We start from the raw sequence: 17,828 nt of genomic DNA, 5'->3' as shown, positions 1-17,828 counted from the left end.
AGAAACGTTATCAAAACTGCTGTCATCTAAGGCAGCAACTTGTGTTACAAAAGTTATTAAAACATCATTACAGACTTAAAAAAGCTTCAGATTTACATTTTCCTTTTCATAGGCACTCTATAAACTAAAACGTGGCCTTGTTTTCACAGCTCTTAGTTTAAGCATTTAAACTAGTTAAATGTTACCAATGTTGCTCATTTTTTTAGATATAAGCAAAAGGAAAAAAGAATCACCCATTAACCAGAAGCATCATTTACAGTTTTTACTTTTGCCTATTTTATACATGTTTTGCTCAAAAGTGACACCGTTTTGATGTTGAGGTTTAGTGTATGTTATCCCACTGCCTTCTTAGGGCTTAGTTCCTTCTTCCCTAGAATTCGGTGAAGGCTAGCTGACATGAAGTAAGGTTTTGCTGTAGATCCATCGTTTCTTTCCAGGTCTTCACCTGAATTTACACAGCAAAAGCAGCCAAAGGAGCAAACAGCAGTACAACCACACACACGGAGAATTGAAGAAAGGAGAGAGCAAAAGACCCAACATTAAAAAAAATACGATCTCAGTCAAGGCAACTTAAATGTATTGTTAAGTTGATAAAAGACACTATAAAATTTCTGTTTTCTTAAACCAGAAGAGGTTTTACACAAAGCAGAGACACAATGGCATCTAGCCATTTTTCAATTACAGCAATATGTCCTTTTTATTCTCCAGTTCTTTCGTTTGGCAGCACACGTGAAAATGTACAGAAACACTCATGCCTCCACCAAAGCCTGGCATTTTAGTTACTTCTTCCCACAAAGAGAGCTGTGGATTTAAGCTTTTTTTAAAACTGGACCCTTTTTCACTGCCTAAGATAAAGTTATTTTGAAAACCTGATGCCACAAGCGCACAATATTCTGTATGATCTCCTACTGTCCATTACTGAATGGAAGCATGGGAAGCAAAACAGAGCAGGAATTTAAAATAATGAGGCAGACATATGACTTTTTCCCCTACATAAGGTCATGACCAAGTTGCTGGTCGGGGTTCAGCCCAGTGTTTATGCCATGCAGTAGTCACAGACCAGTGAGCAATTTCACACTGATGGGCAACTGGGAGGGAGTGTGCAGTGAAGCACAACAGTTGCAACTGCAACCCTGCAGACAGAGGCAGACAGCAACATCTGCAAAGCCAGAAAGAGAGCACTAGCTGTAAGGAATGGCCAAAAAAGTTAGAGGAAGCAAATCTTCGTGTATGTCTGCCTGTGACACTTGTTTAACTCAAAAGGAACAGGACGCAGCTCTCAGCTAAACATCAATTTTCAGTTTTCTGACTGATTTTCTTCCTGTGATTCTTTGGCAACCCAGTATTTCCAGAATCACCACTAAGCTTAGTTCCTAGGGAAGCAGGATTAAGAAGGTGAGTGTTTAAAAGGAGAGAAAGAATTTATGCTACTGCATAAATTACCTTGTTTATCTTGTCTCAGTGATCCACCGTGCATACGATAGATCAAGCCTATGGCTACTTCAGTGTTCCCTTAGTATTATCAAATAATTCACCAACTGCAAGAACAACCACTGCCTTGTAACTTCAACTAGGACCCACCAGAATGACTTTCATTATAGAAAAACTGTATCTTTATTTCTTTAATTCAGTATATCTAGTAAATGGAATTTATTCTGTAATAAGTACATCCTCCTCTTATAATCATGGCCTAATCTGAGACCAACAGATTTGTGACTGGACGTATTGAACAGCAGTCCCTTTGAGAATGCCCATGGTTGCTTGCCACTGGGGGGCCCAAGGGACAGATAAGTTTTTTTAAATTGTGTTTTACACACATTTGAAGGTAATTCAGCATAATACTTTCTTCAGGGCTATTAAGTTAAAAACAAAGGACTACCTAGATACCAAAGAATAACTTTGTTATTAACAAGAGGTTTGAGCAAATCATTTCTGTACAGGGCACTTTACAAAGCACCCGGGGGGAGCAGACTGTTAGTGAAAGTTAAGGAACTTCTGAAAAACAAAAGCCAGATATCCCCATGAGCCATAGAGCTACCTTACATTGCTTAAACTAATTACATTTGAATACTAAAACACTTCTGCACTGAAGAATACATCAAGGAGCCAGTCTGAAAAGCAGCAGCAGTTTGTTTTTCCACAGTCTGCTAGCATGTCACCAGAATCCCTAAGGAACAGACAAGGTAGTTTTCTACTCCTTTTCCTGTGACTTGCAGGTATTAGTGAAAGAAAATGTAGTACTTACAAAAGCAGAGGAAAAGCGTGTCGACACACATTGCATAGACGCTGAAGAACCCATGTGCAACTAGGTAGGAGCCAATAATCACCGTCTACAGAAAACAAACCACAGTGAAACCCCAAATTTAGTTTGGCACCAACGTGGCAGTGTTAACACAAGTCAGAAACCTAGTCTGCTAAGCAAGTCTGGGAGGATTTAATGGCAGCTCTGTAATTCTACCAGGGGTTACTACCGCTGCAGAAAGGGACCACAGGTTCAAGACATTGTATCCTAACGTGCAGTAACCAACAGTTTTCCAGCTGCCAAACTGGAGCCATTTCAACCCCCAAAAGGGAACATGTGCAAGAATATTCTAAACTCCTTCAAGATCATTCTAAAGAATGACTCATCCTGGAGATGTTCTGCAGTCTAGAGGGCTATGGAAGTAGAAGGAGCTGCATCACCAGTCCCTTCCATTAGGAACCACACTGCCACCAGTGCCCCACCGTCAGCCTTTGCTGCATACGGGAGCATGAGCCAAGCAGGTGTGAGACCTAATTTTTCTGAAGGTGCAGAGTCACTGCAGCATCACTTGGGCCTGAAGGACCCTGAGGACTGGAGTGTAGCCAGCAGCCTCACTTCAGCAGACAGCCTGCCTCGGAGGCTGACGACAGGGGCTGTGCCCAGACCACCCCGGAGCAGGCTCAGCACCTCCAACCGCCCTCAGCGTTTGGGAGACGGGACGGTTGCTTACCAGCAGTGGTACCCAATAGTAATTTAATGTCGGTGCTTCCTGTGCAAAGACTGGTATTCGCTGTGTGAAGAAGAAGAACGCAAGAACACCTGCAAGAAGCACAGAAGATCAGCTAACTCTGACTTCCTAACACCTAAAGAATGGATGAGACAAAACAAACAGATCCAAGGTTGGTTTAAATAATAGTTTGTAAACAATAAATTCCTCAATACTAATTATCTGCGGGATCTGTATTCTGACAGAAGAGATATGTAAATGAATAAATTACCATAAAGTTATTCATGGGCCCAGAAAGACTAATGAACTGCTTTGCTTCAGCATTCTACTGAATTTAATAGTGAAATTAATAGTGATAAACAAAACAATGACAGGGGACAACAAAGACCATTGGGTAGATCTTTACTAAAATAAAAAAAAGACAAAAATTCTGCTGCTTTGAATTCTATTGCTTGAAGAAATAATTATTTCAAATTAAAAGAAGAAATGGCAGTGGCTAGTGACGACACTAAGATTAGAACAGACCAATGCACCTAAAACAAAACTCACCCAAAGAATTAATTCTTGAAGAGGACAATAATTAATTTCAGTATTTCATTTACATTTCAGAGAATATGTTTCAAGGCAAATTTGCTACGCTGGCTTGAAAGTCATTCTACAGTAATGACAAAACATTTTAGATCTGGTTTTGGTACTAATTTTTAACTTTTGATTAAAATATAATTCATTAGCAATTTTTTTAAGTATACAGAATACAAAATATGGTTATTTGTAAAATAATGTTTTGAAACTCTGTGACAATTTAGAAAAACCATAAGGGAATACTGCCAACTTGAATTTCTGAAGGTGCTTCATTTAAAAAAAAAAAAAAAAAAAAAAAGGGTCAAAAAAATCGCACTTTTCTGTCACAGAAGAACATTAATAATATATTTTGATATTTACTGATAACAAAGAAAACCCTATAAGGATGTTATAAATATTCTATTTCTTTCACTATAGGTTGTAGCTATAATGGGCTTGAACACAGCAAAGCTTCAGGCCCATCTCCTGCAGACCTGCACTACCTTCCCTTGTTTACATGCTCTCTGCTACCAGGTGAACCTTATTTGTAATTTTTTTTCAGTTCTTATGAAAGGAGAACTGATTGTGGCTGACTTATTGGATGTGAATTTGGTTTGATCCAGCTATGATGCTCTGGCTGCGGAAGTTCTTGCACCAGCAACACATGCAAGAGCAGTAAAAGCAATGATGGAATGGATACTGTCAACAACACACGGGGTGTAGGGGTGGAAGGGAAAAAAAAAAAAAGGAAAAAACCCCATATTTTGGTTCAGCCTTGCAAATCCTAGAAACACAGAAAACAGCCTCCTTAATAGTCAGACCAATGAGAACCTCCAGCTGTGCACTAAGCACACACGATATGGCAGGCTATCTATTGTAGATACCAGAAAACAGAACATGCCATTTGCAACAAATCAGTTAGCTTACCTACACCACCAGCAACGAGAATTTTCCCCAGGAATAAAAGAAAGTCTGTAACTTTGTCCAGAACTGCAACTCTGTTCAGCAAAGGACAGATGATACATAATTATTACAAACCAGACCTCTGTATTCTATCTCCTTAAATCTATGGATATTTGGCAAAACATGACCAAGCAGCTGTCTTCTGGCTTCACAGGCTGGCAGGACAACAACGCAGAAATACCACACTGAGATGGGCCTTGTTACAGCCTGATCTCACAGGGCAAAAAAGCACTGAACTCCTTGCTGAGTTAGGCCTTAATGCAGCAACACTGCTACAGCACTTGAAGACTGTTTATTGCTCTTGCTGGTTAAAAAAGCCCAACAAATCGAAGTATCAAAATATTTTTATTACAGCCTTTCTTCTAGGGTCACAAATAAGCCAGCCAAGAACAGGAAAAGAACAGACCAAAACAGAAAGCAGTGTTGGTGTAGATTGCGGGTAGGTCTTGTTTTCACTTGGCCCTACCTGGCCACATTTCATGACCCCATAACATGCCAAATCTACTATTTTAAGATATTGTGGTACAACACTGAAGGCAGGAGGCCTCGAAGCAGGAAGACAATCACAGACACATGAATGAAGGTAACTGACAGTAAATCTGCAGCCCTCATTGAAAGAAACAGCAGGGAGTTTCTGCTCAAAATCTGCCAGCCTGTCTTACCAGAAACTGCAGGTAATAATGGGATGGAAAATGAGCTTTGTATCATGAGCCTCTTGATAGCGCTGAAGGCTACGGGTGTGGTAATATACAGCACTGACTACCATGAAAGATAAACATTAAGAAAGAGAACAAATCATCATTAACCTGTCAGAATTCAGAATTAGCAAAATACACAAGACTTTAAAAAATCTCAGTTTGAAACAATAACATTATAAGCCTGACTCTCGGCTATTGCTCTTACTGACTGGGAGCGCGACCGGCAGCAAGGTGCCGCTGCGGGGGGAAGGCAGGCAGCTCCCCTGCGGCTGTGCCGCCGCGGGACCCGCCGCTCCCACAGGAACACCCCTGCTCTTCCCTCTTCCTGCTGCAGCACCATCTCCATCCTCCTCTTTCAGCCTACCCCTCCATCACTCTCCTCCTCCCGGTCCTTCACTCAACAGTTCAAACCACCTAACCAGTTTTACTGTGTCTCTTGCTGGGTAATTAGATTGGCTGCTGCTGCATCAACATGAGCTGCTCCTAAATTTTCCCATTATTTTTTGATCTCACAGTGGTACTGGAAGGGCCAGGAGCAATGAAGAAAAGTACTGATGAGAACAGGAATTTGGCAGCAGTCTTGGTAGTGGGGCAAAGGGCCAGGGGAGTTCCCAGCACCAGGGGAGATCTGGTTACATTCAAGATACTGGGTTTGAAAGCAAAGCACACTCTCCTCTTTACTGCCACTCACTGACAGCCCAGAAGTTTTCTGGATTAATCTGAAGACTGAGGTCTTTGTGCTTTCCTTTTGACAGATAGTGTGTGGGCCAAAGCTCAAGAAACACACAGAGAGCGAGTGATGAGCACTCCATTCCTGTATTTCTGTAGATCTCCTCCCAGGGGGCTCTACTGGTTCCTTGGAGGCACCATTAAAATCTACTGGGTGCTTATTAATTTAAAAGAGCAATCGCCACAAAACTGTTGTATTGTAACAACTTTGCACAGCTTGCTGTGCTGGACAGCCTGCTGTTACACGGGGACTGTTAGAAGTGAGGGCCATGTCTGAGGACAGAGCAGCTTACAGTGATATTTGGAGGAGGCATGGGAGAGGCAAGAAATGTGCCTTCAGAGTGCAACAGCAGGAAATGCTGACATTTCCAAGGACTAGAAGATGGCCCCTTACCTCACCACATTCCGCATGAGCAAGAAGAATGCTTCCTTTGCTGAGGTGCAGAAGTTTTTACCATATATGGCAATCTGCAAAATAATAGTAGCTGTTAAGTGTTTTAAATAATTAGGATACCTCCTTGTATGTCAGAATCTTACTGTGTGTAATATGTAGTTCTCTCTAATATGTGGTCTTGAAACTCAGATGAACATAAAGCACTTCCCCCAGTCACCTGTGACCTCTCAACACTCCCCACCAGGTTGGGACAGATTATTACCCGTCCTTCCCCTTCAGATCACCTGGTGATGAGCATGCCACCCTTTGTGACCTGCGGGCATTAGACTCAGTACTTTGCCAAGCAGAGCAAATGATGTACTTGCCAAAGGATTCTTCTCACTTTGCTAGTTATCTGCACTACATTTATAGTCAGTGGAAAGGGACAAGCACTTGTAGAGCAGAAGTGAGTTGACCTCTGTAGGTATCTCCTTGGACTTGACACTGCTCTCCCTTAAGAAGTCAGCAATGCCAGCATCAAAGGCAGTGGATTTACATCAGCAGAAAGTAAAACAGCTAAAGCTATTCGGGAACAAAACCATTTCTTCTTCCTGTGTGTGTCCACAAGGGTAAGATATACTAGAACAGCTCTTAGTTCAGTCAGTTTACCAACTGTAAACAAGATAGTAGAAAAGAATACTTCCTCTTCAGGATGGCATTAGAGACATCAATTGCATGAACATGAGTTAGAATGGACCCATTACAGCCACCTCCTTTGAGACAAGAAGTCTGTGACAGTACCATTCAATCACTGAAATTGCTTCAAGTCAGAACATCATAGGCTGACATCTGTGAATGGGTATTTAGGTGAAAATCTGGAATTAGTCTTCTGGAAGCTAAGAAGGGTTATTTTAGAGAAATATCACTGCTGCTGCTAGAAGAATTTCTGCTTTTAACTTCCAGGAAGAAATGCCTATTACATGCCTTCTGACCTCTGTACTCACACACTGCCTCCAAACCTGTGTCATCAACATGCAATATGAAACAAGCTAACATTCCTGTTGAAATCAGGATTCTAATTGCTGAATCAGAGGGGGAGTAAACCAGTTGTGCCATCCCTTCCCACTTACTTTGGGGGGCGAGGGGGATGGACAAAGACAGGCATGAAAAGAGGCTGAGCTTAGAAGAAGAAGAAAAAATCTTACTTTTTCATGGTAGGGCCACATGCATTTCCCGAAAACTCCCATAAATCCCATTATTTATTCAGCAGATTCTAGTACTGCTGGCTGTTGACCAACTAGTAGTGGCTAGGATATTTTAGTGTCCCAGATAGGGGAGACCACATGCAGAGACAGCACATACCATGATGTAGGCATTTCTGTTTATAAATTTTAAGAATTTTTCCAAACACCAGAAACAGCATTTGAGGCAGCAGAGTAGAAATCTAGTGAAGGAGTTCTGTGTACCTGGAAAAAAAGAGAGATTACATCATACACAGAACTCATGAACAGTCTTCAGAACACAGCTATTCAGAAGAAAATCTGAAATTGTGACAAAAGCAAAACCACTATTTCTTTTCTTCTAGGTATGGACTCTCTTTCTCAACCAAATTTAGCTCAATACCTTTCACTTAGACCAGGTCCACATCCTGCTTGAACTTTGCATTCAGTTCCCAAGGACATAGGCTCAATTCAAGTAAATCACCATGAATTGACTGGCTTCAAATTGACCTACAATGGCTAAAAATACTGTGGAATTGATCTCTTTTCATTGCTGAAAAGATAGCTTGGGAAAGTCAGGAAGTAATTTACCAAAGATTTTAATAACCTTAGAGCAGATTCACAAATCTCACCTTTCAGTTTGTGATCCAAGTATTCCAGTATTACTCTAATAAGCTGGACAATTGCAAGAATTAAGGCTCCAAATGCCAGCGAACCTGTATGGTATCTGAAACAAAATAAATGACTGTTACGTTGCACCTGTGTGTATAAGCACAATTATACAGGTATGTGCATGTGTGTGGATATGGAGAGAGAGAGAAAATGACAGCTGGAGGAAGGTCCATTACAGACAACAATGGACCTTCATCCTCGCCAGAGGGGAATAGGATGAAGCCCCTGGTGCTGCTGGAGTTTGTGCGAGCGCTCTGTGTGTGTGTCTGTCTGTCCATCTGTCCGTCCAGCTGTGTGCTATGTGTTGTAAGCACGCACCTGGATGTCTGCACCCCTGGGGAGGAATACCTGCCCAACCTCTGCCTGGCCGGGCCCAGGGCATGGAGCTGAGCAGCCCTGTTGCTATGGGGCTACAGGATTCAGCTTTCCCTTAACTACATTATTTTCCTGATTGTACTGGGCCTGGATGGAATAGAGTTTGTTTTCTTCATGGCAGCTTGCACAGTGCTATGTTTTGGATTTGTGACCAAATCAGCACTGATAACACACCCACGTTTTAGCTATTGCTGAGTAGTGTCAGGGGCTGTTCTGGTCCTCACCCTGCCTTGCCCACGAGTGTCTGGGGTGCACAGGGAGCTGGGGGGCACAGCCAGGACAGCCGACCCCAAGGGATGTCCCACACCATGTGACATTGTGCTCAGTGGTAACAGCTGGGGAAGGAGGAGGAGGGGGGATGTCTGGAGTTACTGCGTTTGTCGTCCCAAGTCACTGCTCCTCGTGAGGGAGCCGGGCTGCCCTGGGGGTGGCTGAGCACCTGCCTGCCACGGGAAGGCAGGAATCAGTCCCTCGGTTTGCTCTGCTTGTGCACGCAGCTTTGCTTGACCCGTTACACTGCCTTTATCTCAGCCCTCGCGTCTCCGCACTCTCCCCACCCGCCGTGGGGAGCGAGCGGGCGGCTGCGGGGGCCTGGCTGCCATCCGGGATTAAACCACGACACTGACTAATCATTTTCATCTGATATCCTGAGTCTGGCCTCTCTAGATGTAAAAAAGAACACTTTTAATGCAGTTGCATACATGGAAGGGTCACATCCAGCTCCACAGTCTTACCGTATTGCTCGTCCAAAGGAAGAGAAGAGCGGCCACAGTGGAATATCAGCTGGTTTTCGAGAGGCCCAGTAATAAGAGGCAAAGGCACCAGCAAGGGTACACTGACCCAGTGCAATTGCGAAGTTCACCAGCCAGAGAAAGACAAAGGCATTGGCTAACTGGAAGATGAAGATGTACTTATGGTACAGACTTTCTCCTCCATAAAAAGCAAAAGTACACTGAGCACCTGGACACAGTTTAGTCACATTGGTTCTGTTAAAAGTCTGTACAGAGAGAAAATTAAGCAACACAATGATAAGCAATGAATTCTCTGTACACAGTCTCTGAAGTTTAGCAGCTTAATACAAATCACATAATTCTGCTTGTTTCATTAGCTCATTCAACACCACACTCCAATACTATGCAACCTGTTTACATATTTAAGGATTTATATTAATGTCTTACACAGGTGCTTAACTATTAACCATGCAGTTGGCACACAGCACTGTTCACCACAAGCCTGAAACCTACAGAAACGGAATATGAATTTCAGAAATCTACTTTTAAGATACATAAACGTTCCAGTTTCATTAAAGAAAACCTGCTCACACAGAAAAGAAAAACATTATTTGAAAACTGAAGGCCAAATCTGTAGTTCAGGTAAATCACCACAGTTGAACTGAAATCAACCGAGCGATGCCATTTTACACAAGCTGTGGATGCGGTCACAACTTCCCTTCCTATCTGAGAGTATTAAAAAAGGTGTAGTCTTTACCTTGAGTTACTTTTCCCTATTTGTATTGTTCATTTCATGCATTTGCTCAGTTTGGGCATGAAATAAAACCAGCCAATTTCTAATCCTTTTCTTCTTTAGTGTTTAGACATCAGCAGGGTGGGCAATTGTTTGGGATATACTTAACCACAGTAGTACACTGAAATTTAAACACCTGAAAATAACCCTGATATAACATTTGATAAATACTTCTAGTTTTCAAAAAATACTTAAATTCAACCCCACAGTCAAATCAAAACATTTGACTGAAGACAAAATTTTAAAAAGAGACAAATACTTTTGGAGCTTCATAAAGGCCACTGCTGTGCCAAAAGAAGATAAGCCTCTGCTTCAAAACATGGCTGGTCCTTGGGCCGTTTTGAGGCACAGCTTTCAAAGTCTTCCATTGTCTTTTGAGGACCATTAATTAGAATCCTCATGTATTCAAGAGCACCTTTACAAGTAAGTGTGTATTTCTGTGTCTTCCTTCCTCCCCCTGAAAATTAGAATGGTTAATATTTACCTGCGTCACAGAAGAGTTTAGCAGAAACATTAAGTTTATGTCTGTAAACTGCTTTGAACAAAGTGTTATCTGAACACTAAGTACTATTTGCAGATTTGACATAAGGAATCACTACTCAGAACACATGTTCTATTAGCATTGCATCTAACAGTGATTAAGAAATGCAATTACTATAGCTCTCACTATAGGTAAATATTTGTTACACTTACCTCTGGGTCACAAGTCAGGTTTGCATACTTGCACAGTGTTTGATTAGCCATTACTTTATACACAGGTTCTCCTGATGTAGCCAGAAAACTGAATTAAGTATTTTAAGGAGAAATCACAGAACTGCAGGCTTTGAGGAACTTAGGATTCAGCAGTGGGTAACCACTAGCTCTAAAGAACTTGTGAAGGTAACAGAAAATCTGCTCTTCCTATGCAGAGATCTCTAGGAAGGGCAAGACTGACTACTCTCATTACTTGGAGAACTAAGGCAAACTTCACCCCAGAGCTGTAATAACCCCTGACCAGAATGGGCAAGGGGAATAACCTTGAACGCTGACTCAGTCTCTCCTGCACATCTATGTTTGACAAGGCAGATGATGCAGCAGTTCTTTGACAGTTTCCATTTTGGTGGAAGGAGACACAGAGCATAAGGATAAATTAGCACTGTCCTGGACAGCAATAACTGCATGTGAAAGAACAATCCATTTACTAAAAACAATTTTCCCCTTTCTGATGCATTGCCAAACCCTTGCTGTCCTGGGAACAAACAGAGAGTGCTTGCTGCTATGCAATTTAGAGAGGATTCAGTGCACTGTATGTTCTCCACTCCTTTCCTACCCTCTTCTGAACAAAACACACCTGGAGGTCAACCCACCCCCAGCTAACTTGAGACATCAGGCCTACAGAGCATGCAGCACATTAAAGGCCATATTCACTCTTTGCTGAGGGCCTTTTTTACCCCTTAAAGTCAATCTTATGTTGTACACGGGGCCTTGTATGATCCCCCTGCCTTGGCATGAACTTTAGTCCATTTCTTTTCAATGAAATTAAATTCAGTCCAATTGGTACATGACATGCAAATGTGCAATGAGGAAGAGTGCACCAGTGCAGCAAGTGCTAAGTGACCAAACAGCTCTCTTAACACTGGTTTGGTTAAGGTGAAATAGCAGAGAATTATCTGGTCTCGCAGAGCAGAAGACTGCTCCTCCAGAGGCACGCAGACAGAAGGATACACAGCTGTCACAGCCCAGTAGGAAATACAAATTGCAATTAGTATGAAGGTGACGATTGGGTAGAACAATGTAGACATTATATAGCCAATAGCCCTACAAAAAAAACCAAAATGTATCAGTAAGCTATAGCAATTTAAAAAACAAGCTTTTTTTTTTATCCTTTTCTAGCATCACCCTTTTCACTTTGGGTTACTTGTTGACAGTCGCAGCATAATCTAGTGCTGGGAACTCAGAATACTGCAGGTTCTTTCTTCAAATGCCTCCACATCTTCTCTCTTGTCATTTCTACCACTCTACTTTTACTAGCAGCACCACAATCAACTTTATCAACTTGTCGTGTTCAAGCCTGTCTCCTCCTCTGTTACTGCTTCACCGACCCAGCTCTCCCCAGGTCACAGACCCGTTCCAATCACATCTCCCTGCTGACGTTACCCTTCATCTCCTTGTCCCTCTCTGCTCAGCTCCAGTGCTCTTCCTTCAGCTCCTACGCACCTGACATGACCTCGTGTTACTTCGTATGTGGGGACCCTGTTCCCAGCCCCTTTCTTGCTTTAAGTACTAAGTGTTTTGGGGCAGGGCCATTCAGCTGGTCTTTGACATACCAGGACATGCTAACACCTTCCTGTGACTACATGACTTCCCCCACGTCCCGTGAGTGGTGCTCACCTCTGGCTGTTGGCAGGCAGAAAGAAAAACAGCCTTCCACCACCGGCAGCTCAGAGAGCTCCTTTTAACATCAAGGCTGATGTTTTAGAGGCTGACATTCTACTAATATTTCTTGTGGCTAGAATGCAACTAATGAGCAGGAACTTGAGCACACAGGTTCCCACTCTACCAGGGACGACTCCTCTGTAAGCCACTGAGCTGACACAGCCCCTCCAGGTCAACTCACTGCAGTCACCTCAGGGCAGACACCTCCAGTTTGGGTATCCCACTGGATGTAGCTGCAGAGTTTTGGGTTTGTTCACTGAAGCTTGCAAGTTGGTTCTCTTTATACTCCTGTCATCCACCTCATCCTGTTACTCTAAATTTTCTTTCCAGTGGCCCTGTAAGCTTATCACAAGCCTTTTTGTCTCATTATTTCCTACAGTACTTCTCCTATGACTCATGGCACTTCTGATGCCATTTGTTTCATAGGAGGCAGTTTCCAGAATGTAAAAGGAGACAAATTTACTCAGTTCCTGCTGCTAAACAGGTCAGTGCTGGCAGGGGGGGATGGGGGGGATGCAAGGGAACTGGCATGTGCATCAAGAGGGTAAGAGCAACACATCAATTTCTGTCTGAGTGCAGAGATGTGACAGCCCATTAAGAGTCACACAGGAGGACACAGCCCTATGCTGTCTAAGAAATGATCACTATGTATTAGCAGTGTTCAGCAGTTAATGGTAGGCCTCTTAGTTACCACTAAACCACAGAGTTACTCCAACAAACTGAGTAACAACTGTTAATTCTTTCTAACTATGGATTTCAAGTCAGTTATTAGCATTATAACTGTAATATTCCTGAAAGACTAGTTAAAAGATCTTGAAAAATGTAATTTGATTTCGAGCCATAACCAGCTTATTCTTCATCTTCCTGAATACAGGGCATGGTCTGTTAGGTTTATAGTAATTACATACAGTGCTTCACCTCATGCATTATGCATGAGAGTAAAAACATCACCCTCAAGCGACCTCCCCATGCTGCTGAAAAACTACAGAATGTTATTAGTTCTCAGCAGGAAGTTTATGAACTTTCTGAAATCCTCCTACCTGTCAAGGTTGTGAACAAATGTGTTGAAGAGTGTTAAAAGTGCTCCTGGATTTTAATGAACAGGAATTAAAGAGTATAATTTAGTGCTGCCAAAATTAATTGCTATGTTCTAATCGCACAGTAGCATAAGACAGGAAACTGGTACCTGGCTGAATGCAGAGCTTTAGTATTTCTTAATCCCATTAAACAAATCCCAAATCCTGATTCCTAAGAACAACCATGTCAACAGAGATGGCAGAAAACTACAAGCAAGTGCACACAGATAAACTCAGAGCTAACTCTATGTGCTCTAACAACAGAGCTCTACTTCCAAGACCTATGAGACCTTAGCCTATTTGCAATGAAATCCAAGGGCCTGATGTTCTATGTCCATTTCTCTTTTGTTATGTTCCCATTTTTTAAAAAAGAACTACGTGTTGGTACTATGTAAAACAGGAACCACTGTGAACAAAGTCTGTTCAGATAAGACAAAACGAAGAGGTCTCCTCCTATCCTGCTCTGCTTTCTTCTTTGTTCAGAGCTGGGAGGTAGTATCTGGGACTGCACCATATTACAATATCTAGACACAGAAGTCTCCTTTTCTCTCTGTAGACTTATGCACGTCCACACAAAAGTTTGACTGGAGCCAGAAGAGTTAGGTCTTTCCTAAATAAAAGCCACAGCCAAAACACCACCAGTCCTCTACCACTAGTATGTCACTGGCAGCAGTTCAGTGACAGAGCAAAACTGGCAGCTATAGGTCCCGGGTTCCTACTAACAGTGTACCACACTTAGCATTTCTGCTGCTACACCTCCTCGCACTGAGGATACAGGGTACTGCTAACAGTGTACGTACCCTCCAGGCAGGGAGTGGAGAGACAAGAAATGTCTGACTGCAAAAGAGAAACCTCAGTAACAGAGAACTGGCATTCCTTATACCAACAAACCCAGTGTTGTACTTTAAACCTCAACTTTCTGTCCTTGGTAGAACAAGATGAAGCTCAAAAAGAGTGTACTCTAGTGATCATTCCATAAAATTCAGAATATATTCAAATCAGACAAACATACCTGCTACCTTCCTTCAACAGCGCAATGGCAATCCGGATCCGATTCCTTAGGAAGATCAGCATCAGTATGATTATGACCTCAATGACACAAAGCATTATCACTGCAAACAAACAAACCAACCAAGTCAGATTTATCAAGAATCAAACCAATATGCTGCCTCTGCAAATTGGGGTTTTTTTCCTTCTGTTTTACACTACTGTTCATGAACTCCACAAAAGTATCTGCTAGACCAGTTCTCTCTTTCTCTCACTGCAAACTGATCTTCAGTCCCATTTCACAGTTTCATCAGTCCCAGTGTAGGGAAATTCTACATGCAGAGAGTTAGTCAGAATGTACACGACCATGACATTAGCATTTATAACTTTAGAAAAAAAATAACATACCAAAGATAATAATTTACTTAAATATGACGATTATTTGGCCTTAGATACAGTTCACCCTTAAATTCTACTTTTCGTAAACAAGCATTTTGCATGTTTATACCCTGATGCTGCTAAATTGTAGTATTTAGATACAACAAAATAAAAAGGAAATGAAGAGTCAACTTTTTAATGGGGAGTGTATTTTTCCAATATATATTATTCTAACATTTAGATGTACTTAAAGCAATAGGTTCATTTGAGTATTAATCTGGCATGAGCTCCTTTCACCTCACTTGAGTACAAAAAAAGAGAGGCTAAAATAGGACAGTTTGGGACAAATTATTTTCACCTTGCAGTTGTGCTGCTGGAATCATACAAACTTGCACTGAGGTCAGAGAGCCAAGAGCACCATGTCCCAGAACATCTCCTTCCTTAGTAAGAGCAGTGATTGAATCATAGCCCAGATCTGGTCTAAAGAGTCTGCTTCAGTCTGATTTCTATTCACATTAGTTCAAAACCTACTTCTGCAGTAGAAAGTAAAATTCTCTGGACTTCATCTAGAGAACACAGTCTGTAATGCCTAAAGCATATCTCCTCTGACTCTGAGACATATCCATTAATTCTGAGTGCTTCGGACAGTCAGACATTTAAACAAGCCCAGCAGTTGTGGAAGGTTGCACACAGAAGGACCTGTCTCCTCCAGCTGAAACTAAGAAGTTTTGTGGACAGAGAGGAAGACAAAAGGGACAGTATTCCTAAGCCTTGGAGGTGTGCAAAGGGACATGGGAATTGGCCTTGGGTCCCGCAGCTCTTAGACAGTCTCAGAATGCAGACCCAGATAGTCAGAGATGATGTTAAAATGCGATCCCAAGCACTAGCAGCACCCCCAGCAATCGGAACTGCAGCTGGCAAGTGACCCGCTGTGGTGGTCAGAGCCACAGGTTCTGCTCAGAACAAAGGTTCTGTTAGATGCATTTCAGCACCTGGTTCTGATACAGTTCCCCATGAAGGAACACATAATCAGGTTTCCTTAAAGCTGGTCTCCCTCCAGTTCAGCTTAATGTAGCTTGTCCCAAACACTGTGAAAAAGGAAAGCAATGTCAGTACATGATGAGTTCTAGACTAGGACTAAGAGGACCTTGGCTTCACTAAGGGCAGATCGTGCCTGACAAATTTGGTGGTCTTCTATGATGGGGTTACAGCACTGGTGGATATGAGAAGAGCAACTGATGTCATCTACCTGGCCTTGTGCAAAGCGTTCGACACTGTCCCACACAACATCCTTGTCTCTGAATTGGAGAGAGATGGATTTGGCAGATGGAGCACTCGGTGGACGAGGATTTGGCTGGATGGTGGCACTTAGAGTTGTGGTTAATAGCTCCATGTCCAAGTGAAGAGCGGTAGATTTAGATGAGATCTAAGGCAGAAATTCTCCCCTGTGAGGGGCGTGAGGCCCTGACACAGGCTGCCCAGAGAAGCTGTGACTGCCCCCTCCCTGGCAGGGTTCAAGGCCAGGTTGGACGGGGCTTGGGCAACCTGGGCTGGTGGAAGGTGGCCCTGCCTGGGGCAGGGGGTTGGAGTGGATAGGCTTTAAGGTCACTTCCAACCCAAACCGTTCCGTGATTTGATGACCTATGTTTTCTTCAAGGGTATTTAACTGCATTGCTGGGTTACTTTGGAAAAGGAATTTAATTCCTGAGTAACTCAGTTTAACTCATCTGAAAGTGACACTGACCTCTAGATAAACTACGCATTGGCTGCTAAGAATCAGAGCTTGGAGAGTTACAAAGAAAAACATAATAAAGTCCTAATATTCTCTAGGGATGGCATACTAAAAAGCTGTGCCTCATGAGCACAGTGATCCAACACAGAGTTACATGAAGACACAAAGCAGAGAAAGGAGATTTAAGCAGTAAACTACTGCTCTATTAATTTAGCTAACAATAGGGAGAGGCAGTGTTTTAAGTTATGTCCCATTCATCATCAGTTAGTGTCTGTGTGCCTTCTAATAGAGCAGTAACACTAGTGCAAGTAATATCTGACAGGAATTTGATCTCTCCCACCCCTCCTTCCCTAGGGAGGGATGTGTATGCTTCACGATGTCCTGTTACAGCAGGCTTTTGTTTTAAATACACTGCCCTTGTAAGAGAAGGCAATAAAGGCAACTTTTGAAAACAAAGGTGTGAAATTTGCAATGGTTCATTCCACAGTCTTAGATCACCCTCTAAGGAAATTCAGTGACCTGAATGTAAACAGTTCTACAAAGATGTGTAAAGTTATTAATCTCACAAATTTGGAGAGAAAAATGCCCCTCCTTATGCAACTTCATCAGGACTAACTTAGTTATTGCCTTTTACTTCCCCATGATGAAGACTGAACACACACGAAGTGGAATGCTAACACCACAAGCATTTTTCATTCTCATCACTAGTGTGATTGTATTATCTCCCCTTACAGATGTGCTAGTCTCCTTGGAAAAAAGTACATTTTTGCACAATACAAAGAAAGAGAATTCTGCTTACTTCTCTGAGCGATGTATGTAGAGGAGGAGATTTAACAAGGCAGAAACTGTAGCAAGACAGTGATTGATTCTCCTGAATATCCATTAACAGATACCAAGTTTAAAGGGCACTTACTAAATGCTAACCATGTTTGCCTCAGCTGCAGGTACACCCTGAAGTCTGTCTGGAATCCGATATCGTAAACAGTGAGGTCAGATCCGGGTATTCCTTTGAGATGATCATACTCCCAGTAACAATGCCAGATGCCTTTTAAAAACCAAGCAATATAAAATGAGTGTTTCTGAAGAGTGGTAAGACAAGCTTTTAAAAGAAATCTTTTAGAAGCCAAGTGTTTTGTCTTCAGCATGTCAGGTAAGC

General features: G+C 42.3%; 1 protein-coding gene across 1 annotated transcript in view; it reads right to left on the bottom strand.

Moving 5' to 3' along the window:
* Positions 1-247: 247 nt before the first annotated feature.
* SLC44A5 (solute carrier family 44 member 5) overlaps positions 248-17,828 on the bottom strand; it is a 67,553-nt gene continuing 49,972 nt past the window's right edge. Inside the window, exons 13-24 of the mRNA XM_026853834.1 lie at positions 17,586-17,717; positions 14,588-14,687; positions 11,789-11,881; positions 10,778-10,865; positions 9,295-9,557; positions 8,146-8,240; positions 7,656-7,759; positions 6,315-6,388; positions 4,458-4,528; positions 2,973-3,061; positions 2,246-2,330; positions 248-445 (exon numbers count right to left, since the gene is read on the bottom strand). Coding sequence (XP_026709635.1) covers positions 333-445; positions 2,246-2,330; positions 2,973-3,061; positions 4,458-4,528; positions 6,315-6,388; positions 7,656-7,759; positions 8,146-8,240; positions 9,295-9,557; positions 10,778-10,865; positions 11,789-11,881; positions 14,588-14,687; positions 17,586-17,717 — 1,307 coding nt within the window. The 3' untranslated portion in view covers positions 248-332. The remainder of the gene's footprint in view (positions 446-2,245; positions 2,331-2,972; positions 3,062-4,457; positions 4,529-6,314; positions 6,389-7,655; positions 7,760-8,145; positions 8,241-9,294; positions 9,558-10,777; positions 10,866-11,788; positions 11,882-14,587; positions 14,688-17,585; positions 17,718-17,828) is intronic.

This window comes from Athene cunicularia, assembly GCF_003259725.1.
Source record: "Athene cunicularia isolate RWA chromosome 8 unlocalized genomic scaffold, athCun1 chr8_part1, whole genome shotgun sequence".
NCBI classification, from domain to species: domain Eukaryota; kingdom Metazoa; phylum Chordata; class Aves; order Strigiformes; family Strigidae; genus Athene; species Athene cunicularia.
This window is presented reverse-complemented; position numbering and strand designations above follow the sequence as displayed.